The sequence below is a fragment of the Citrus sinensis genome, chromosome 5 (assembly GCF_022201045.2).
Source record: "Citrus sinensis cultivar Valencia sweet orange chromosome 5, DVS_A1.0, whole genome shotgun sequence".
NCBI classification, from domain to species: Eukaryota; Viridiplantae; Streptophyta; class Magnoliopsida; order Sapindales; family Rutaceae; genus Citrus; species Citrus sinensis.
This window is the reverse complement of record NC_068560.1, coordinates 23,777,628-23,802,945: the sequence shown is the minus strand read 5'-3', so window position 1 is coordinate 23,802,945 and position 25,318 is coordinate 23,777,628. Positions and strand designations below refer to the sequence as shown.

The following is a 25,318-nucleotide window of genomic DNA, read 5'->3' as shown; positions in this document are numbered from 1 at the left end:
GCACTGCTCCCGCTGGATAGTAGGTCCTATTGCGAATCAACCAAAATTTAATATTACAAAATTCGTTACAATCAAAGAATATTTGCAATATGAATTATATTAGCCGCCGTCTAAATCTATACATTTAGTAAGGAATAATTTGGAAAACTTGATTAACGGTTGTTTGTATGAAAAACTGAAAAGAACTATAACCAGAGAAAGAGTAATTTTATTGATTTGTCCATCAACAGAAATCATTGTTGCTTGTAATTAACGAGTTAATTTTTTGATCGTGCAGGTTCAGTTACCAGAGTTAGAGGCGTTGATGTTGAATTCAATAAATGTTGAGAGGATTTGGCTGAACCAAGTTACAGTCAAGTCTTGTGGTATTCAGAATTTAACACACTTGATCCTGTACAGCTGTATGAATTTAAGATGTCTATTTTCATCTTCTACAGTTAGTAGCTTTGTTCGACTCCAACACATTAAGATAGTTGGATGTCCTGTCTTGGAAGAGTTAATAGTCGTGGACAACCAAGAAGAAAGGAAGAAAAATATTGTAATGTTTCCTCAGTTGCAATATCTGAAGATGTCTGATCTTGAAAAGTTCACAAGCTTCTGCACTGGAGATCTTGATATTCTTGAATTTCCATCCTTGAAAGAATTAATGATATCTCAATGTCCTGAATTCATGGTGAGATTCGAAAGAACTACTAGTATCTTCACGGAAAGGGTACGTACAAGAATTTTGTAATCAATTTTTCAATTCTTATGTAAGTACTTTGAAAGTTTATATCATAGAGTTTAGAGTTATATTGCCTTTGCCTTCATTGCTTGGTTTCTTACTAAAAGTCAAATTGTCAGCAACGTAACTCTCTTACAGATTAGTGTATAGTATTCATTCATAATTATTCTAGATGTTAGGCGTATTATTATTACTATTTTTTTTAAAGGTTAAGATTTATTGAATAAAATATATGGTATAATTAGTGGTAACTTATAATTCTCACCAACTGATTCATCTTGAATAAAATCCCAGGTGTTCCCTAATTTGGAAGAGTTGAATATTGATGCAGAGCACTTAGTAACAAATAAATATCTATTTTCTGAAGGCTTGCTTTGCAAACTAAAATATTTTTTTGTGACGTTGGGTGATGAGCGGACTATTTTATCACTTGGTGACTTCCTCCAGAGACTTCACACAATGAAAGTCCTCAAAATACAAGGATATAGTAGCTGGATGTGGAAAGAGAAGGTTGAAAATGGGATGGAGGTAAAAATAAGCGAAGCATATAATTGTTATCGTCTGGAGAACATTTTGATAGAGGAGTCCTCTGTTATGAACAACTTGGTTATTCTGTGTGTACATTGTTGTGACCATTTGATCAATCTAGTGCCATCGTCGACATCCTTTCAGAATCTTACAAATCTGGTGGTATCGCATTGCAAAAGATTGAAAATTGTATTAACATCCTCAATTGCAAAGACTCTGGTGCGACTTAGATATATGGAGATAGAATCATGCGATAAGATAACAGAAATAGTACTGGTGGATGATGTTGTAGCACAAGATGAGGTTATTACTTTCAGAGAATTGAAGGAGTTGAATCTTTTACAAATGCAAAATCTGATAAGCTTCTGCTCTGGCAATTGTGCCTTCACATTCCCGTCTTTAGAAATACTAGTGGTGAATTATTGCCCCAATATGAAGATTTTCTCTGGAGGAGAATTAAGCACACCCAATTTACACAAAGTGCAACTGAGCCGGTGGGATGGTGAAGAACATTGGATTTGGGTGCACGACCTTAATACAACCATAAAATACCTATATCTCAAGAAGCTAGGTGAATTTCTTCAATCCCAACGGTCTCGAATTTCTACTCCTGTGCTAAGTCTAAATCTCCAATCTAAGTTGGAAATTTTGCCCGCAATGGTTGATGGGGTTTGGTCAGATGACAACAGCTTGCAGCTGGAAGCAACTACTCTGTTCATAAACTTGCTTTCATTTGACAGGAGTCCACCAATTGACGAAGTCATACAATCTGGCGTTGTCCCGCGCTTTGTTGAGTTCCTTATGAGGCAAGACTATCCGCAACTTCAGTTTAAGGCTGCTTGGGCTCTTACAAACATTGCTTCTGGAACTTCGGAGAATACTAAGGTAGTGATTGACCACGGTGCTGTTCCAATATTTGTGAAGCTACTTGCTTCTCCAAGTGTCGATGTCCGTAAGCAGACTGTTTGGGCATTGGGAAATGTTGCTGGTGACTCACCTAGATGCCGTGATCTTGTGCTTAGCCAAGGGGCTTTAATTCCTTTGCTGGCAGAGTTAAATGAGAATGCTAACCTTTCAATGCTAAGAACTGCCACATGGACATTGTTTAATTTTTGCAGGGGCAAACCACAACCACCATTTAATCAGGTGAGGCCAGCTCTTCCGGTGCTTGCACAGCTTATTCGTTCAAACGATGAAGAGGTCTTGACTGATGCCTGCTGGGCACTCTCTTATCTTTCTGATGGTACGAATGACAAAGTTCAAGCTGTAATCGAGGCAGGTGTCTATCCACGACTTGTCGAGCTCCTTGGTCATTCATCATCCTCAGTGCTCACTCCTGCCCTGCGGACCATCAGAAATATTGTGAAGGGAGATGATTTCCAAACTCAGTGTATAATTAACTGTGGTGCACTGCCGTACTTTTTGGACATGTTGGTCCATAACCATGAAGAGAGCATCAAGAAGGAAGTCAGCTGGATTATTTCAAATATCACATGTGGAAACAGGGAACAGATTCAGGCGGTAATTGATTCCGGCTTAATTGGTCCCATTGTCAATCTACTTCAAAATACTGAATTTGATACAAAGAAGGAGGCCGCTTGGGCAATTTCAAATGCCACCAAGTTTGGCACTCATGAGCAAATCAAGCACCTTGTGAGAGAGGGGTGTGTAAAACCATTGTGTGATCTGCTTCTATGCGCTGATCCAAAGATCGTCACTGTTTGCTTAGAAGGATTAGAGAACATTTTGAAGGTCGGGGTAGCTGAAATGAATACGGGTACTGCCGTTGGAGATTTTAATCAATATGCCCAGTTGGTTGAGGAGGCTGAGGGATTAGAAAAGATTGAAAATCTACAAAGTCATGACGACAACGGGATCTCTGAGAAGGCAGTAGAGATTCTCGAGACATACTGGTCCAGCCGTGTGATTGGAAGAGGACGATGATACAAAGGAGGAAGATGCAAAAGGCAGAGACAACTAGTAGTAATTATTAACAAAGGTTTATTACTATTACTATTATTATTATTATTTGGAATCGGCTTTCAGACCGTAAAACAACACTCATCTTGTTTCTTTTATTTTATGATTTCAGGTTTAATGGTGGAAGATTCATGCATGCTTGTGTGCCCCTCTCGTGTTAAGTGTATTGTGGATTGCTGCTGTGTTTCGACACAGTTAATGATGAAACTCCTCATCAAATGATCTTTAATCATTCTAATCATGCTTTTTTTTTTTAATGGAGATCGTTCAGTATTTAGTATATAGTAATAAAATTCATTGAAGTATTACATTCAATATAATATCATTGTCTGATACTAGAAATTAATGTGTCTTACCAAAGTGTGTTTATTTAATGCTTAATTTGGGTACATATGAAAATTTATGTAAACATAAATGAGATCGTATATAAATAGAAAGCGAAAAAAGTTGTTCAAACATACAAGTACAAAGTTTTTGAAAGCATTGGTTACAGAGTAAAATATGTATATAAGAAATTTATATTATATTGATGTACGTAATATAATACTAGTCAAATTTTGAAAATCTTAATTTACTTATAATCTTTTCTAATTTGGTATGCACAAAAAGATTTTTATTATAAAACCAACCTTTAATTTGCAATTGTACCCATATTGAAGATTTTTATTTTCACTTTTTGGTACCACTTTTTGGTTTTTTCCCCACACATTTTCGTACCCATATTGAAGATTTTTATATGTGTATTTTAAGTGGATCCATCATATTTAGATGTGGGACTTTGGGTTTGGATTCTTTTATTTCAATATGGGTTCTTCACTTTTGTTGGTCTCGGGTTCAACTGAAGGTTCCAAGATTCTGTGTACGGGCTTCTTTGGATACTAACGTTTCTGATATGAGTGTTAATGGTAAATTTCTCTTCTTTTTGTTTTATTTGATTTGTTTGTTTACCAAGTATTGATCTTTTGGCTTTTCTGGTTTCTGTGTATTTTGATTTATGTTGCTTGGTGGGATTTTTATGTGATTATTGCTGGGAGCTCTTTTTGTTCTGTAGTGTTTGCTAGTTATGAATTTTTGAGGCTATTGATGGAGAATTTGGCATTTTACTTGAATAATTTTTAATTGAATTTCTGGCAGAATGGTTCATGGATTGTACTTATAGATCAAGATAACGTTTAAAATCTGACTTTGGAGTGTTATTGAGTGGCTTGCGTACTCTCTAGTGGAAATTTTCTTAAAGGAACTCAAGAACAGACCAAGTATTTTGTATTCTTGAAATTTATTGGGAAATGAAATGCTTATGCAATTGTGCTTTGTATTTTTTTCGGGAGACAGTTGATGCTTAGTACTTTCAAACATGTATGTTTTTCCAATATCGCTGTGGATAATTGAATGGTATACTTGGCAGATCCCAAGTGTTTGTTTCCACCAGAACCGGAACATTATGGAGGACCAAAGCTGAAAGTGGCTATTATCGGAGCTGGGCTTGCAGGCATGTCAACAGCAGTGGAATTGTTGGATCAAGGCCATGAGGTTTTGCTCATTTAGATTTCAATCTTTCAATGTTTCATTGGCCTCTCAAGTATTTTCTTTTCCCCTAAAATGTCTCACTTTTACCAATCATCCTCTTGCCTAAACTGAAAATTTGAAGTAACTCAATTTTTTCGAAGTAAATAGCAGAAGCTTTTATCAGCAGTTCAGAAAAATGAATAGCAGTTATCATTTTCTTTAGAGCAGGCATTATTTCAATTCACAAAGTTTATTTCATTTTGAATTAGTTTGTGTTTTACTGATTTTATTGATGGTGAAAGCAATTAGAAGATTTTTTCTTCCCCCTCCCCCCCGATCTGCCAGGTGGATATATATGAGTCAAGGTCTTTCATTGGTGGTAAAGTGGGTTCTTTTATTGATAAACATGGAAACCATATTGAAATGGGCCTGCACATTTTCTTTGGATGCTACAATAATCTGTTCCGATTGATGAAAAAGGTAAAGCTTGCTTAGTTGTGGATTTGTGTGTTTGAATGATTATAAAAAGCACACTAGCCATGCAAAGGAATTATGATTTGAGATTCTTGAAACAAGAACTATAATTCCTCTTGACCATGCCATCTATAGTGATGATAACTGGTTATAGTTTACTCGTTGTAGGAAAATATGAAAATGTTCTTCAAATATCATGATGGATCAGAATCATAGCTCCTCTTTAAATTGACCCTGTGTTTATAATCTGGTAGTTTTTCATGGATGTCTACAGGTCAGTGCGGACACAAAAAAATTTACTCATGAAGGATCATACTCATACATTTGTGAATAAGGGTGGTGAAATTGGTGGTATGGTTATTTCTTGATCACATAAGACTACTGATAGTTATGTTTGGTGGTTGGACACTCTGGAATTGGTTTATGGATTGTCTAGTCCAATAATAACTCTGATTAAGTTCATGATTTTGATTTTTAACTCCAGAACATGATTTCCGGTTTCCAGTCGGAGCTCCCTTACATGGGATTCGCGCATTTTTGTCTACAAATTAGCTTAAGGTAGTGCATATGGATTTATGTTCCATTTTGATTATGTTGATGTAATCTTTTGCACTCTGATTAGTTAGCGGTATTATAAGACAGTATTTCTTCTTTCATGTTGAAGCTTCTTGCCTCTTTTGGATTCTTTTTTGATGTACTTTGCCTCATGTATTGCTCAAGTGCAGACTTATGATAAAGCAAGAAATGCTCTTGCTCTTGCTCTGAGTCCTGTTGTAAGGGCACTCATTGATCCTGATGGAGCCTTGAAGGACGTAGGAGATTTGGATAGTGTAAGAAGGACATCTTATTTTCTAGTTTGTTTTAATATCAATCCTTGTTCCTACAAATTGTTATCTTACCTAAAACTTCATTTCTTCTTACAGATAAGCTTCTCTGATTGGTTTTTGTCCAAAGGTGGTACACGGACGAGTATTCAGAGAATGTGGGATCCTGTTGCTTATGCCCTTGGGTTTATTGACTGTGATAACATCAGTGCTCATTGTATGCTCGCTATATTCGCTCTGTTTGCAACTAAGACCGAGGCATCCCTATTGCGGATGCTCAAGGGTTCTCCAGACGTTTATTTGAGTGGGCCCATAAGAAAATATATCACAGATAAATGGGGCAGGTAAATTTGTATTTACAGGTTCACATCATTGCAGTGATTTGTTAATCTTGTTTGTTTTCTCCTACTGATTTTCCTAACCTTAGTGTCTGTTTTTGCTAGAACAGGTTCCATCTTAGGTGGGGATGCAGAGAGATACTTTATGATAAATCTGCTAATGGAGAAAAATATGTCAAAGGACTTGCCATGTCTAAGGTAAATTGTTTCTCACATGGCTCTAATTAGGCGGCAAAAGCTGGTTTAATTATTTATTTTTTTACTCGTCTATTGATATTCCCTCTGATGGAGGTAATGCAATGACCAGACATTTGTAAATCAGTTGTTTATATCATCTGTTAGAAGCAGCTACTTTGCGTTTATTATTTAATGCTTATGGTCTTAGAAGTTCTGGTTCTATTTCAGGCCACTGACAAGAAGGTTGTGCAAGCTGAAGCATATGTTACAGGTTTGTGGTTAAAGCCTCCTTATTTATTCCTACTTGTGCTTTTTTGTTCTCCTGAGTCATTTAGGTGAATGTTTTACCTTTATTCAACTTCCTATTTAATGGCAGCATGTGATGTCCCTGGAATTAAACGATTACTTCCATCATCGTGGAGGGAAATGAAATTTTTCAACAATATTTATGAGCTAGTTGGGGTGCCTGTTGTGACAGTGCAGCTTAGATACAATGGTTGGGTTACTGAGTTGCAAGACCTAGAACGGTCAAGGTGATTCTCTAATCTTTCGTGAGGTTTCAGGAATTCAATCAAAAGAAGCTCTTTAAAGGCCTAAGAAATCAGCTTTCACTTCACTTCCCTTTGCTAATGCATTGAACAAATTTCCATTTTTTAACGGATCCTTGTTTTGAACATGTAGGCAATTGAGGCAAGCTCTGGGGTTTCTCTTGCGTACTCCAGATGCTGGTTTCTCTTGCTTTGCAGATCTGGCACTCACTTCACCAGAAGACTACTACGGAGAAGGGCAAGGTTCACTGCTCCAGTAAGAAAAATTTCTTATTTTCGCCATTATTAGTTTCATTTTGTGTCATGGAATCTGATTTACTTCCTTTTGCCAAGTGTCTTTGTATTCTGTGCTGCTTACTATAACCGTATTATCTTTCAGATGCGTTTTGACACCTGGGAATCCTTACATGCCCTTACCAAATGATGAAATCATAAGGAGAGTGGCAAGGCAGGTTGGTAGTGTTCAGTGACACCTTCAATTCATATAATACATATTAGGTTATGCTTTTTCGTTTTTCTTATCCTAGATGTTTATCTCACATTTTTTAGTGACTTTGAGCCCCACAAAAAGTCATGCAACTTTCTGGATGATGTGCATCTGTTCATATTATCCATTCATGGTTCCTTTTATCAGGTTTTAGCTCTATTTCCATTGCCCCAAGGTTTAGAAGTTATTTGGTCATCTTTTGTCAAAATCGCGCAGTCTTTGTACCGTGGGGGACCTGGTAAAGTCCCCTTGAGAACTGATCAAAAGACACCAGTTAAGAACTTGTTCCTCGCTGGCTCATATACAAAACAGGTAACTGTTTATAATTGTTTCATTCTAAATATGTCACGGAAAAAAAAGAGATATGTGTCCTAAATGGTTTCACTCTCTCAGGATTACATAGATAGCATGGAAGGACCAACTTTGTCTGATAGACAAGCCTCAGCGTACATATGCAATGCCGGGGAAGAATTAGTAGCACTGAGGAAGCAGCTTGCTGCCTTTGAATCTCAAGAACAAATGGAAGCTCCGACTACTACTAATGATGAACTAAGTCTTGTCTGATCGCAATCTGTTTGGGGCGTTGCGGCAGGAGTAAGGTTTTTCCACATCTAAACGCCCTTCACTTTTACAAGATTACATGGATCGTATGGGATGAGCAATTTGCTGCCTTAATTTGAATCTCAAGAACAAATGGAAAATCCAGCTTTTACTGATGAACTAAGTAAATGGTTGTGATGGTGGGGCTCGAGTAATGTTTTCCAATATCCATGTAATTCCAATGAGATAATCAATTTTCATAAAATTCATTATTAAGTTAATGGACAGGAGGCCTAACCAACTATCTATGACTATTTCCCTTATGAGACAGCAATTTTTGCTGTTGTTTTCATCTCATCATATGTGCATCTGCTGCATGAGAAATTGGGATACAGAAAAGACATGAACAAGACCCCAGAAGTCTAAGCTACAAATGGGCAGGGTATTTCCGACAAGCTTCACAGCATTATAGTGACTTACCTTTGTCTGTCCGTGTATTTTTCCCAATTCATACAAAACAAAAAGAAACCCAATGCTAGGGATGGCAACGTGGGGAGGGGAGGGAAGGGAAGGGGCCCAATCTCCCCGTACCTATCCCCGATATTGTTCCCATCTCTTTCCTGTTCCCGTCAGAATTACTTGAGAGAATTCTCATCTCCTCTCCGAATAATAACAGGGGATACCCAAGGTCCCCGGTTCCCGAATAATTAATAAATTTTTTGTTTTCGATTTTGAGTTAATCATATTAAAATAAAAAATTTAAATAAAAGTAAAGTTTGAAATATATCTTATATTAATATTCATTACAAAAGTTACATACATTAAATTAGTAAATAACGCAGCATGTAAGGGATACAAACTTCTTTTACAAACTATCGTGAATAAATTAATAGTCTAATACAAAATTGTTACAAATAAAATCGAATTTAGATTTAAAATTAATTTTTTCAATGGTGGCCTGGGCACTTTATGAATGTAGACTATTCTCTTTACAGCACAATAGTTAAGTCGTAGCAAATCAAGAGTAAATATTAGATTAAATTAGATTATATTATATTAGATTAAATTAGATATTAAAATTGTGATTTGCTGTGGGCAATTATAACATTTAAAAATAAATAAAAAATAGATTTAAGTTTAAAACATTTAATGAATATTAAAATAAAAACAAAATTTTTGGGCTAATAGAATTTACCCGGTTTTTTTAATGTCCTGAATAAAAATTTAGGACTTTAATTAGCTAATTAGGCATAAAAGTTTAATAATATAAATATTTTGATATTTTTTATTTCTACCAATATTTATAATTTTATAATTCAAATTTTATTATTTATTTACTAGTAATTTTAAAAAATAAAAATTAAATTAAAAATTAAAATGAGGAAATGGGTAGGGGATGGGGATTCCACCTCATCCCCGTCCCCTCCCTAAATAAGGAATTAGGTAAAAAAACTTACATGTCCCTTCCCTGAATAAAAAATTGGGTATGAAATTATCCTCATACCTTCCCCGAATGGAGAAAATCCCCAAGGGTACCCGTCCCCGTGGGGATTTTTGCCATCCCTGCCCAATGCCCTAGTTCCCATGCCTTTTGAGTTCCATTTCTTAAAATACCTCAGTTTAATTTGTAAAATACTGTTCGATAAATTAAAATTAATCTTTTTCTGATTAAAGCTCACCCTAAAAAGAGTATTTCTTTCAAGTTTTTGTTTATTATAGATGCAAATCTTAGAATCTTAAATTATTTTGTTCTTATTACATAATTTTGATCCCATATTCTTAATTCTTAAAAGTTTTTGAAAAAAAAAATATTTTCAATTAAAATTTAAATTAAAAATATGAATTATGAAACTGGATGGGTGTTAAATAATTATTGTTAAAAGGATAGCTTATTTAAGTGTTTAATTGATTTTTTATTATTTTGATTTGAATGAAATAAAAGTTAATTTATCTTCAATTATTTAAGTAATTTTTATTTAAAAAAAATTATAAGGAATTTACACATAGAGAGAGCAGTTTTAGGAATTGGGGCCAGTATCGTTATTGTAAGGACCATCTCATAAATAGAAGGGATAAGAAACATTTCTCCCTTAGCAAAAACGGTTACAGGTTACTAAGAATATATATAATAAATATTCATCTGAAATGGGAAGTAATGAAAAGTAATGTATAACATCTCAAATCGAGTTTTTTTATTTTTTATCAATGACATAGTTAATGAAATAATATTATTCAAATGTTTATCTGTTAATTCAATTATCAAACATAGACCACACTGGAACGCTGAACAAACATGGTACACTACAAAATACCAATTTTTATATAATTCTATAATATTATTAACGATACAAGTTAAGGGAAATATATAAAAAGAATATATATTGTGAAATCACATTAATGTACATACATATATATGTATGTATGTATATTTCAAATGGTAACTCCAAAACATACATATATATGTCTGTATGTATGAATCATCTAATAATTAAAATATTTATTACATGCTACACGACATGTAAGTTTGTGATTCTCTGATTAGTTTATTGTTCTTGATTCACTAATCATTGTGTGGTGTATGATCTTGGGGAATCTAGATCGGCTTAGATCTGGTCTTAGGTTCAATAGATTAATACTAATGGCACTGGCATGGTAGATTAAGCTGTTGTCATAGCATCTCCAGTGATGACTGTATTGGCTATTCCAATTGCATCTTTCACATGAAACAATAGTGATGTGCTGTAATTAAAATGTCGGACCTTGTTAAGTTACATAATAATAAAACTTCTATCAATTTAAGAGTGGTTCCAAGTGAGCTACCTGAAGTTTAAAAACTAAATATTCTTATGTTCATGTAACGTAAGCTACGTTACCATGTAACTTAGCCACACCCTAATTTCATAGATTACATAGTGATTACCTCTTGTTCAACGAAATTTATTTTACTTTTTCTTTAAAAATAATTTACAAACTTAGTCAACTTTCATTATTGATAATAGCGTTTCCGTTTTATGAATGAGTACATTACGGAATATTTGCAACCTATAATGACAAAAAAAGTGTTGTAACATACATAGAAGGACTTCTCGTATTGGAATTGATACAATACATTAAGTTTCATGGTTATTAATAGAGTTAGTTTTATAACCAATAAGTAAGTGCAATGAGTTGATCAAATTTAATGGTTTTCTTCAAAACAATTGAATCAAGCTCATATTACTAACCCTAACAAGGATCTCAACTATTTGAGCATGGAGCCACAAACAATTCCTAATCTTCAAAGAGGCTATATGAATTTTAAACAATTATCAAAAAAAAAATTGATAAAATTAGTTTCAAATGTAGACATAATTGCACTCAAAACATATACATTGGAGAAGTTAGAAGTGAAGGGAAATTTAAAGAATATATGTATGGTGCGTTTGGTACATTGCATTGAATTAAACCGAATTATATTGGATTGAATATATTGTATTAAGATACTTTAAATTTTAATACAATACTATGTTTGTTGTCATATCGACAACTTTTTACATTTTTATAATATTATGTTATACTCTCAATTATGTTAAATTATCCGATTTATTAATTAAAAAAAAAAGAAATCGCCACCAGCAGCAGCCATCAGTCAAGTTTAGAGTGTTTGTGAATTTTTGTCGAGAAAATATGGAGGAAAATAAAAGATAGAAAATAGAACCATTGGTGCATGCTTTTGTATATGCTAACTAGCGCGTGTCATTACTAACGAACTATTGGGAAAATATGCTCTTTAAAAGCATATGTGTTTATTTAATTGTAATAAACATTTTTTCTAATTAATAAAATTAATGAGGTATTTTATTCAAATATCTTAATTGCATTAATATTTGTACTAAAGTCCATTTAATCATATTATATATAGTTATGTGATCACCATGTGGATTCACAGAAGACATAAATACAAGTTATCTTATGATTAAATAAATTTAGTTCGCAGTTGATAAATAAAGTTGGGCACTTTATTTAGGTATAGACTGTAATAAATTCATTGAATGATTTGTCTTAATCATGTATAAATTTATTGATGTAGTACGACTATATTGAACAGGATCACATATGAGATTTAATTAACTTTGTAATAACTGTCAGACTTATTAAATCTCATAGGCGTTGATTTTACTGTAATCTTAATCTTGAGTTAATTATGATTTCATGATTGTAATTGTTATTTCATTTGAGTTACCAATGGGCACGACACATCCTTGTGATCAAGATTACCCGGTATGTTGGTGGGAGCAATTATGAGTATTGGAGTTATGGATTAACAATATAGAATTTGTACAACACATCTCTTGATAGGTTTTCGGTACTTGATCATAGAATTCTCTGGCTAGAGTGTGTCAACATATTTAGTATGTTGAAAATGATCATTAGAGAAAACCAGTAAGGATCAAGGAATAAGATGTTATTAAATTGATTGGACAGTTGAGATATCAATTTAATTAACGATGTGGTACAAAGAATTGTGCAGTAAAGAAATCAATGTGGCTTGGGACGAATTATTATTCGAGCATACAATTATGGAAGTCAGTTCCAATCTTTTAGTGGAGTAGATTTGGAATTAAATAATTGTGCTAGTTTAATTACAAGCCTAATTTTTGTAGCCACTATTGTATGTTCCCAAATGATCCCCGGGTTAGCTCATTTAATTGACTGCACCACTACTGGACTAATAAGTAAGATAACTAGCTATTTGGGTCAAAAGCCTAAATATATCATTTAGTGGGAGGCTCCATTTAATTAGCTTTTGTGTAAGGGGCCTTATGTTATTTTACAAGGTGGGTCCCTTATTGAAAAAGAAAATAACGTGGGTTTTGTTTTTTGATTATTTGGAGCCTAGGGTTTTCACTAAAGGGTGATATAAAAGGCTTATTTTCTCTAAAGAAAATAGAGCAGCCACTTTATACAGATCGGAGAATAAGATTTTTCTCTCTATTGTTGAGAGAAAAATTTTCTCGTGCTAGTTGCTTTGGTAGTGATAAAGGCGACCACACGTCAAGTGCAGATTGAACCTGAGTCATAACCTGGAAGATCATTGGTGACAGTTCGTGATCTAACAAGTGTGGTGGTGACGGATCGTGATCTAACAGGAGTGGTGGTGACGGATCGTGATTTAGGAGCCTAAATCACTTCAGCGGAAAAAGCCAACTCGAATTTTGAAGGTACGATTTCTAGAATACAAATTCCTATATATTATATGAGAACGATCCTTAAAAGGTTTTATAAAATTTTAAAAACCTGATTTTTCCCCAACACGAACAACAATGAAATTGATTACTAGACTTTCACTCTTGTTTATGTGCTTCAGCTATCGTTATATTAAAAATATGTGATTTGTTTACACGCGGGTTTTGGAGAAGCATCTCTAGAGATTAAGGCAGCCAAATATCCCAATTTAACGGCATAATTTATTTTCTTTGTTTTACTTTTATCGATCATCCTTTATTCCTTTTATTCAAGTAATTAATTCTTAAGATTTGGCTTATACTATGAAAATAATCTATGTAATTAAATAATTGTAACATTACCTAAGAACCCGCCTAAAATTATGTAGATTAATCAAATATATTACTCTAGTTTTGTTAAATATAAGTACAAATATTGCTAATATTTTTGATATATTAAATATAAGTACAAATATTGCTAATATTTTTGATATATTCAATGTTTAATCTCATTGAAGAGTCCAACTCGAGTGGTGAACCCAAGAAAGAGGCTAAAAGTCGGTGAGCTGTGCCCGTTCAGAGGAGAAATTCTAGAATACATCTGTTGTATCATGTCATTCATACAACAAGCAAATAATGTCATGACTTGTGTGCATTTATTTTGTAAACTATCATGTAAGTGGTGGTTATATTAAACTCAATTACACATGTCATGCATGCATTAATTGATTGTATACAATAGATGTATTCTAGAATTTTTCCTTTCAGAAAGGCACACTACTTGTAAGTATACTTTTGATATACTAAAAAGAAAAGTTGTTATCACTTATCCCTACTCGCTATGCATAAAAATATTAATAAATTTGGAGAAATGTGTATGTGCCATAGCTGACCCATCAAGGTAAACTTAGCTAGTAAATTTTTAAGTAAAAAATTTTATTCTCAATTTAGACTAGGTTAAGAATAAATTGATTATAATAATTTATCTATAGTTCTTGTCTTCAAGGAACTTCCTTCTATAGAGTAAATAATAGAAAAAACAGAAAATGGCTAATACTTTCTAATCCTCTTAAACTTAGAAAAATTTATTGACATGTGTTATTAATAAAATTAAATGGCTAATATTTTATTTTAATTAATTTTTACTTAAAAAGACATATAAACTCACATGTGACTCTTGTCAATTTTTTTTTTCGGGCAAATTCTTTCCCTTTCGACACACATCCCGCCTAAAATAGTACAACAGAAAATGCAGCAGCTAAATAATTTAATTGTTTCATAGTAGTTAAAGAATTCAAGATCACATTTATTTTTATTTTTCCCAAAACAACAACTATAGAACCTAGAAAAAAACAACAAACAACAGTTGCAAACCCAAAAATTTAGTTCATTGAATTTTTAAGGTTTGAATGACAAAACGACAAGGAAAACCTAGAAAAAAACAACAAACAACAGTTGCAAACCCAAAAATTTATAAACTCAGAAAAATAGCTAAATAGCAGTAAAATTATAGCAATATAATTATATGCCCAGTAATAGCAGTTTATAAGTAGCAACACTAATTTAGTTCATTGAATTACAACTTAGAGTGAAAACAACAATTATAGAACCCACAAAAAACATCAAAGAAAGGAAAATTTTGAAATTAAGATGCAAATCTTGTTGTCAATCACTTTTCTCCAATTTGTTTTTTAAATAATTTGCTGGAAATCGGTGTCAAAATATAAAGAATTAAGAGGAAAAGAATTTGTAAGAAAAAATTGAACAAGAATCACACATGAGTTTTGATGTCTATGTAGGTAAAAATTAATTAAAACAAAAGCTTAGCCATTTAATTTCATTAATGACACATGTCAATAGATCCTTAAGGTTATGTTTGGGAGGTAGGATTAAGTATAGGATTGGACTTATTATTTGGGATAAAATATTAATATCATGTTTGGCATGCTCACTTGAATTGGATTAATGGACTAAATTCAAATTTTAATCCTAAATTCATGGGATTGCTAATCCTAATTTTTATGTGGGTTTAGTTAGAACTAGATAATGTGAAAAAAAATATTTGTGTATTTATAATATCTTCCATAATTTATTACACCATTTTATTTATAACTTAAACATTATTTATTTATTATTTTTAATTAAGTAATTTCTTTTTATTCATGATTTACTTAAATTTTATTAATTAATTTATTATTTGAATAGTTTTATTTATTTTATTCAATGAAATGATATCTCTCATTTGAAATAGAGTAATAATATAGCTATTTGTACAAATTTATTTTGTACAAACTGATGTGGAATAATAAAATGAGTAATGATACAACCACAAACTCTTGTACAAACTTATTTTGTACAAACTGACGTGGCATTAATTCATTGGTTGAATGAAAATATAAATTAATAAAAACAAATCATGTGGGCCAAGTGATATTTAATTCAACCAATCTTATCATGCCACATCAGTTTGTACAAAATAAGTTTGTACAAGAGTTTGTGGCTGTATCATTACTCTAATAAAATTGGTTGAATTAAATATCTCTTGGCCCACATGATTTATTTTTATTATTTTGTATTTTTATTCAACCAATGAATTAATGTCAAATCAGTTTGTACAAGAGTTTGTAACTGTATCATCACTTTTTGAAATAACCTATAATTTAAATAATTTATATTTCTTTATTATAATTATAACTACCCAATAACTAATTTATATATATATATATATAACTTATTAGTGCTATTTTTAATTAATTATAATATTTCTTGTTAAATATCTATAAATAGTTTATATTTAAATTCAAATATTAATGTAAATACTATTAAATTTTATGTAAATTTAATTTAACATAATCTAATCCAATATCATACCAAACATAAGTCAGCACTATATATAATCCAATCCAATCTAATCCATTCTAATTTAGTAAAATCCTAATAGTTAGTCCAATCCAATCCTACTTGCCAAACATACCCTAAAAGTTTAGGAGGATTAGTAGAGAAAATGCCTAGGACAGGATCTAGATCCAATAATAATTATTTGGAACAATGCTTTGTTGCCAGGAAAAAAAAATTACTATGTTGCATTAAAGGTTAATAATAAAATATTTTTTAAAATTAATTAGAACAATACTTTACTCTTTACGCTTTTAAGATAACTTTGTATAATCCCAACACTACAAAAACATATGTATTAATTTTATGAAATTATGTCTATCTTTTTTATCATAGTCCATATATTGTATTTGACATAATTTATTAATTAATTATCATATATTTACTCTTTATATCACTTGCACTAAATATAATTAAGTCAAAATAATATTTTTTACAATTTTACCATTATTAAGGGGTAATTTTTAAAAACCTCCCTTGAGGTTTGAGGCTGTTGCAAGTAGATGGTGAAAATTATTTTATTTGTAAAAGACCCCCTACCGTCAGTTAAAATTTCTATTGACTAACTATTGACTTTAAAAAGACAATATTACCCCCAATAATAATTTATAGACCGACACAACTAAAGTACAAGGGCTGAAACTTATGATGCGTAAACCACTGACTTTATTTTTTTGACATTTTTGCCCTTTACAATTCCAAATATTTACAATTTGATAAGTAATTAAAACAATTATTTTCACCATAATCAAGTTATTGATATTTCCTTAAAATCTTAAAAAAAATAAAATTACAAATCTTAAAATAATTTTTTAAAAGTTTGTAATAAAATTACAAATCTTAATTATTTGATATAAAAATGTAATTTTTTTAAGTTTGTAATAAAATTACAAATCTTAATTATTTGATATAAAAATGTAATTGTTTTTAAGATTTATAATTTTATTTTTTAAGATTTTAAGGAAATATCAATAACTTGATCATGGTGAAAATAATTGTTTTAATTACTTATGAAATTATAAATATTTGGAATTATAAAGGGCGAAAATTTCAAAAAAAAAAAGTCTGTGGTTTACGCATCATAAGTTTAGCCTTTGCACTTTAGTTGTGTCGGTCTATAAACTATTATTGGGGTAATATTGTCTTTTCAAAGTCAACAATTAGTCAATGAAAATTTTAACTGACGGTAGGGGGTCTTTTACAAATAAAATAATTTTCACCATCTACTTGCAACAGCCTCAAACTTCATAGAAGTTTTTAAAAATTACCCCATTATTAAGCTATAACCTCTTTATAGAAATAAAGTTAATTGGGTTCTAATATCATGATTATAGAAAAGTTTTAACGTATTATTTTATCAAAAGAATGCGGCGAAACGGCGAGAAAATGACCATAAAATTATATGATATTCCAATGTTAAGTGAAAAATTAACGATATATTTTTATTTTGTCGTCATTTCGTGACCATTGGAGTTTTGCACCACTTTTTCTATCGTCATTGCATGACACGCGTCCTTCAAATAATGCAAATAGTAATAATAACGCTTGTCAACCTGGGGGGCCCGCACATGTAGGACCAAACGAAGAAAAAACAAAAGCAAATTTCTCTCGTTTTCCCGCCTTCCCGCCTCTTAATCAATCAAATGCTTTCGTTTTGCAAGTGTGTGGTGAGTTTCAGCTTCAGAGTGAAGAGGCTTTGTGGCGGAGCGACTGAAAACGGACAAAGTAGATTATAGAAATGGACACTCCAGACAAGAAACAGATCACTGTCGCTTCTGTTTCCAAGTTTGAGGTCAATCTCCCCATTTTAATTTTTTTAATTTTTTTTAATTCAGTTTGAAGAGAACGACCCAGCTTATGGGGTTGTAGTTTGGATTTTTTGCCTGATTTTTCATCTGGGCATTTGTTATTTTTCATTTTTGTTGCTTTTTTGCAAATTGGGTTCTGAGGTGCTAGTGCTTTGTGTGACAAATAGCTTTCGTAAATTGCTCCAATTGTGTTTAGCGTTGGGGTTTTGTAGTGTTGATTGGGTAGAATATTTTGGAATATGATGATTTCAGCTCATGGATTTGTTCCTCTGTACATATGCTGTGTACGGCAAACAAAGGCCCTAATAATATGATTCGTTTATAGCATGCTATGCATAGTTAATATCTTCAGAAAGATAACAATTTGTTGGATTTGAAAATTTGACATGTGTATGAAAATTCAATCTCTAAGAATTCACTGGTGGCACTTGTTAAGTCATGTTTAAACCCATGTAACAACCCCCTTAAATTGTGCATGTGGTGATTTGAGATGGGTTATTTTGCTTTTCTTTCATCTGCTTGGTTATTGGTCTTATTTTCTCTTAGTGATTTGTTGAGCTCTGCTGTTTCTACTTCAGATTTCTTGTCATGATCATTTGCCACTGACTAGGTTTTTAAGACTCTATGCTGATTAAAAATGATGCTTGTCAACATGCAGGATTCTCCTGTCTTTAATTATATCAGCAGTCTTTCACCCATTGAACAAATCAAGTCCATACGCAATGATCGCTCATTCAACTCAGTGAATTTTACTTCGCCTTCTTCTTTATTTGCTTCACCCAAGATCGGTTACCTTCGGGAGTCTAGATTTTCGCTTAGCAGGTAAAACTAATTACCCATTCTTGCTTTACTGTACTCAATTGAAAAATGAAAAGTGCATCGTTGTTTAATAACAATTTGTGTCCTCTACCGTATGTTGTCTTTATCATTAGTAATCAATCCCCAGATATATTGAAGCCTGAGCTCCTTTACCATGGAAAAGAAAACAAGAAAAGCATAGGGAATTCAGAAGCTGTTCAACTGTTTGATGATTGCACTGGAAAACTGGATTGTGTTACTCCAGGGAATTCAGCGAGAGAGGTTCTCTAAATTGCTTGATGAAACATTGGAATTAGCTATTGAGTTACCAATAACAGTTAAATATGATGGTGGCACCTCAGTTAGAAACGAGGTGTCTCGTGATGTGAAAGAGAAAAGCAGAGAGCCAGGAATGGACTGAGCGTCGTCATCATTCGTTCAATGTAATGAGGACAATCCGGGAGCAGCAGACTATTTTGAGAACAAAATAAATTTGCGTAAAATATGTCGAATTGAGCAAAGTGAGGAAGTAGCTGGATGCGACTGGGTGTCATTGGTTTCTGATGCTGTTCTAAACTCAAAATTGTCCATTGTTGAGAATAACTCTGAAGATCAGGATGAGAAAACAGTAGATTCTGGAGCAATATCTTTTATCTCAACTGTCCTACAGCTCCCACAAGATAACGCCAAGGATTTGGTAAACATGGTAACTGGCAGTTGGAGTTGTTCTTGCAAACAAAGTATAATGACAGAACCACTAACTCAACCAGAAGAAATTGGGGACCTAAAGCGTACAGATCAAACTCCCGACATTCTTTCTAGCACTCTACTAGATAAGCTAATTGTAAGAGATTCAAAGGCCCATTGAGTGTAAGGGCTCTTCTACTCAGGCAAAGGCCCATTGATTTCTTTTCTTTTGAATTTACTTTGGGAAAAAGGAAATTCATATTGAATTAGATGTTTGAAAGTGAGGTGAATACTATTCATTTATACTTTTTCTTTTTCTTTTTCATTAACTTTTGACTTTGTAGTTAGATGCACATGTGAGTGTCCCATCTTTTGGCGTTTTGGCCTCAGATACTTTGCGGGAAATTTATAAAAATAATCTCAAAACTTTTGTAATTTTCACAATTGGTACTCCAAAGTTTTTCTTATTATAATTAGCCAAACACAAGGTTTCTTTCCTTAATTACCCTTGTCTATCAAACCAAACACAACTTTTCTTCTCTCTCTTTATCAAACCAAACACAACCTTGCACTCTTGAATCATCAACGGAAAACGACGACGGTGAACTGTAAAAGTGAACTTTGATCAAATACAGTCAAATCCATCTAGATTCAACACCAATTTGACACGATTATAACAAAGTGAAATAAAGTCAACTCGATTTCTTACGACAAAAGAGTTTTAGTGCGATTGTATGTTGGTGCAATAGGCGCTTGTCGCACCAACTTCACGTTAAAAAAAATTGTAACTTGGTGCGACAGGCAAGTTTGGGCAACATGCTGCATGTCGCCCAAACCTGTTGCACCAACTTCACGTTAAAAAAAAAAATTGTAACTTAGTGCGATAGTTGGTGCGCCAGGCAGCCTGTCGCCCAAACTCCGGCTGCCTGTCGCACCAAATGTGCATGACAGGCGGGCGCTTGTTGCGCAAATGAGGTGCGATAGGCATGTCTGTCGCCCGGATCATGTGTGACAGGCGTGATGCCTCCCGGCACCAAGCCCACGCCAACTTCAATCTTCACCCATGCACCACACCAACAACTTCAACCATGTCATCAACATTACAAATACTTCAATCTTCACTCACCATCACCAACACAACAAGAAAACCACAACATAAAAGAAGAATAGAAAATATAACATACTTCAAAATCTAGGGTTTTTGAACTAATCTTTAATTTCAGATCTTGACCGAAATTTTGGTGATGGTGGTTGTCGAGGATGGGCTCCGGGAAGCCACCGACGATTAGTGACCATCTTGTGAGAGAAATCATTGGTTAGAGAGAGAGAGGGAGAGAGGAAGCTTAGTGAGAATGGGAGGGGTATTTTCGACACTTGAGAGGTTTTTTGGCTAATGTTGATAGGAAAAAGTTTGGAGGGTCAAATGTAAAAATTATAAAACGTTTTGGGCTATTTTTATAAATTTCTCCTTCTTTGCCGAGTGAGTCTAGATATTTTGATGTAAGTAATTGCTACCTACCATTTCGAAATAATTAGGGAAAAAAAAAGAAAGAAAAAAAAATGGTAATTGCTGTGAAATTAACAATCAGTTGAGTCCTCACGCTCAATATTCTGTCCTTTTAGTCGACCGAGACGACAAAAACTCGAGGGTGTGGTCCACCTCATATTGAAATATCTTCGACAATGTCTTGAAATTAATTATTTTTCTCCTTATATTTTAAAATAAGAGATTTTTTTCTCTATTAAAATTATTATATACTACTTACTACCTTACCATTTTCATCATATCTAAAAATCCTCCTAGTAACAAAAATTTGACGGAAAAGTGAGTAAATGAGTTATTTACTTAATAATTTATCTTGAGAATATAAAATATATATTTATTATAAGAAACAAATTTAAAAATAACAAAAAATATAAGAAAAATATTTTTATTTTCAATTTTTTATTCACACCAAAACATTTTTTTTAGTACTTCAATTTTTATTTCAATTTTCATTGATATGATTTAATTAATTTATAATAAATATGAATAAACATATACTTACAAATAAGGATAATACTATAAAATTATTTTATCAAGAAAGTTATTAGTTATTATAAAAATAATAAGGAGTTAGTGATATATATTAATTTTGAGTAGATGGGAGACTGACATTCTTTATTTATCTCTTTAAAAATTTATTATAAGTTTCTTGAAGTTACAATATTAAACAATCTAATACATTTTTTGGAGGGCGAATCAATCTGTTGTGTGGAAAGAAAAAGGAAAATTTGAAAAATTAATGAACTATAGCACTAATTTTGAAATAAAGACTTTGATAATTCAATTTTTTAAAAATACATGAGAGAAAAGAAGCTGTTAATTTCATCAAACAAGTTGCGCACTATTAGGTAGCACTGTTGTAATTATTCATTATAGCTGTCATAGAGGACTTAACTATGATCCAACTGTGGTACCATACCACAACTGCACCTATCTATTAGATCCAGCTACCTAACCATTGGATCTCTCATCATAGCTGCATTCAATGGTTAGGTGTAGTTATGGTATGATACCACAGTTGCACCATAGCTGGATGCTGTCATAGAAAGCTTGAAGGGTCACGAGTTTGAAAATGCGGGCAGGATTTTGTTTGATTATGTGCATTCCCAGAGAACAAGGGAATGGGAATGCAGATTCAATAAGGATCACAAGTTTAAAAATTTGGTGATCAATTATGTCCTTTCACACTCAAAATTAAGTTGTCTTTATAGCTGACTGACTGAGACGACGAAAACTCAATTGTGAGATCCAACTGTTAATGAAAATAATCTTCAAAGATCTCTCAACAAATTCATTTTGAAAGTATAATATTACCATTTTCTTATTTCGTCTTTTGATCTCGAAGACACTTCGGGTGTGTTTGGTAATGTTTTTCACTTAATGTTTTTCGTTTTTCAAGAATAAAAATTAAGAAAATTTGTTTGGTTGACAGTTTTATGTCAGTAAATTAAAAACAAAGAAAACGGAAAGTTTTCGTTCTCTAACATTTATAAAGAAAAGTTGGAGAACGCCAATTTGACGTTTTCCAAACTTTAAGAGAACACTAGGCAAAAACAGGTAGAAATAAGGGATGTGTGTCAGGATTTGTCTTCTTTGGGACCCACATACAAATTTCATTTAATTTTTTTTTTCTTTACTAAAATCCCATCTGTCTCTTAGTCTCTTTGTAAGCTCCCTAAAAATGTTTCCATGGATAAAAATAATTTACATAATATATGTTTGACTTTTAATTATTAAATTATAAAAATAATAGAGTTATAATTATAAATTTATTTTAGTTGATCAAAAGTAAAGACTAAATTAATGTAATTAAAAATTAATTTGGAAGCAATGTGACATGATTTATTTGTGTCAAGTATGATGATATTTTTCCCTCTTTAATGTTTTAACCGGTGGTTATTGTTATAGACATGCAAATAATTAGTTATATGTGGATGCAAAAATAATCTATATTGACATTTTTATAGTATTTTTTGGATTGTAAATTCGAATTGCCCATAAATAAAATAATTCAGAAAAAAAAAGTTGTAGTTAGGTTCATTTCCATTTTATTTTATTAAATTAATAATAATAATAATAGACCAATTAAAAAATATTATTATTGAATAAGCAATAGTTGAAAAATGTGTTTTATAAAATATTATACCAAACAAATTTTTATTGATTTTCTTATTTTTAGACAAACAACCAAATGCATTTTTACTATTTTTCATTTTCATATTGAAAATAAACTACCAAACGTATTTTCAATTTAAAAAATCTGACATCAAAAACATCATTTTCCTTCTCTAAAACAAACATAAAAAACACCAATTAAAAAACAATACCAAACGCACCCTTCGCTCTTTCGAATTTTCTCTAGATCAAGAAACCCTTTGTTAACTTCAATCTTCTGAACTCAACAACTCTACTAATCTGCATCTTTTCATTTGTTGTAATCTCCACTATTTAAAATAGGTCAAACAACCTATACATATATGGTTAAAAAATGCCAAGTTAAATCTTAAGATATTTTGAAAAATATCTTTGTGGATATAAAATTTATTGCCATACCTACAATCGATAATATAAACAATCGATAATATACTTCGTATGATCAATTCAATCGAGCCTATATTAGTTAGTACTGATGCTCGTTTGAAATCAAATGATGCAAACTCATGGTACTAACTCTCACTCTGAATTCAGATTGGCTTAATTTGTAAGGGAAAAGGGATATTATTTATAGCATATATAGTTTAAGGGTTTACTGCGCTGGTTAAAAAATTTAAGCCAGTACTTTAGCATTTACTAGAGAAGAATTAATATTTGTCATGCTAAGGTTATTATTGTACAATAACTTAATGGATAAGATTATTTTGATTTATAGTTTTGACTTAAAATCTTCAGATATATTTATAATCATTTATCTTTAGATTCAATAATAGATAACGCGGATGAGTTGGCTACTTAAAAATAAAAGGATAATAACTCTAATTTAAAAGACGATAAGGCAAGCAAAAGTAAAGGCTCTGCTTTTCACTTCAAAATATCTGCCCTTTATACCTCTGTAAAAGAAATGCCAAAAGACCCAGGCCACATATTTTAGTCTCGTTTAATTTCTTTTTTCTTTTTATTTTCTTTTGTATTTACTTTTGAAAAAAGAGAATTCAGATTGAATCACATGTTTGAAACTAGATGAATACCCTGCATTTACACTTTTTTCTTTTTCTTTTCCGTTTTCAATAACTTTTAAGAATTTTCCTACATTACTAATTTTTTAATATAAAAATAAGTAATAGAATAATAAAATTTAATGGATCAATGAATGAATTTTACCTAATTATAAATTATATTAAATGTGAGTTATGGACACCCTAACTTTAGATTTTGTAATTAGAAGCGCATGTGGGTGTCCCATCTTTTGGCGCTTTGGCCTCGGATACTTTACTGAATGAGTCTGGATATTTTTCAAAACAATTGAGGAAAAAAAAGGCAATTGTTGCGAAATTAGCGATCAATTGAGCCCTTCACACTCAATATCCAAAAATCTTCTTAAAAACAAAAATTTTAAAGAAAAAAATGAGTAAATGAATCATTTGCTTGACAATTTATCTTGAGAATATGAAATATATATTTATTATAAGAAAAATATATTATTATTAATTTTTATTTAAACCGAAACATATATTTTCTCTTTTTTAGTACTTAAATTTTTATTTTAATTTTCATTAATATAATTAAATTAATTTATAATAAATATGAATAAAAGTGTATTTTAAAATAAGGATAATACTATAAGAATTACGATTATGATGTCAAGAGAATTATTAGTTATTATTAAAACAGTAATGGTGCATTTTCTAATCGATAATCGGAATGGGCTGGAAACGGAATAAACTGGAATCGGAATAGACTTGTGATTATTATTATTCAAAATAATTATCTAATAATAATAATTTTAACAATAATAATATAAATGATTATTATTGTTGTTGTTAAAATTATAGTTATTATTTTCATTATTATTATTATTATTATTTATTATTGTTGTTGTTTTTCAAATTATTATCATCATTATCATATCATTATTATTATTATCATTATCATTATTATTATCATTAATTTTATTATCTTGTATCATCATAATCATCATCATTATCATCATCATCAACAACAACGGTGAGATTTCGGTGAGATACAATTGACAGTTTAAATAACGAGAACTTGATTCCCAACACTCCACATGGAAAATAAAGTTCTTGTTTTTTAATT

General features: G+C 31.7%; 2 protein-coding genes, 1 long non-coding RNA gene and 1 pseudogene across 10 annotated transcripts in view; 3 read left to right on the top strand and 1 right to left on the bottom strand.

The window, feature by feature from the left end:
* The window catches only part of LOC127902663 (importin subunit alpha-2-like), a 63,581-nt gene extending 60,069 nt beyond the window's left edge, over positions 1–3,512 (top strand). Inside the window, exon 6 of the mRNA XM_052442394.1 lies at positions 3,345–3,512. The gene's annotated coding sequence lies outside the window, so the exon portion shown is untranslated. The remainder of the gene's footprint in view (positions 1–3,344) is intronic.
* LOC102625791 (importin subunit alpha-1a-like) overlaps positions 1–25,318 on the top strand; it is a 170,404-nt gene that overhangs the window by 105,057 nt on the left and 40,029 nt on the right. For 2 of the 7 annotated variants that reach the window (XM_052442386.1, XM_052442384.1), the window contains exons 6-7: positions 278–712; positions 1,019–3,004. In XM_052442386.1, the coding sequence (XP_052298346.1) occupies positions 278–712; positions 1,019–3,004 (2,421 nt within the window). Of the gene's footprint in view, positions 1–277; positions 713–1,018; positions 3,252–3,344; positions 3,513–25,318 lie in introns of those variants that run through there. The other 5 variants (XM_052442383.1, XM_052442381.1, XM_052442387.1 and 2 more) reach the window with 5 other exon arrangements.
* On the top strand, positions 3,730–8,430 carry LOC127902667 (zeta-carotene desaturase, chloroplastic/chromoplastic-like; annotated as a pseudogene).
* The window catches only part of LOC127902670 (uncharacterized), a 122,976-nt gene continuing 105,166 nt past the window's right edge, over positions 7,509–25,318 (bottom strand). For both annotated transcript variants that reach the window (XR_008055098.1, XR_008055099.1), the window contains exon 3: positions 7,509–7,572. This is a non-coding gene — a long non-coding RNA (uncharacterized LOC127902670). The remainder of the gene's footprint in view (positions 7,573–25,318) is intronic.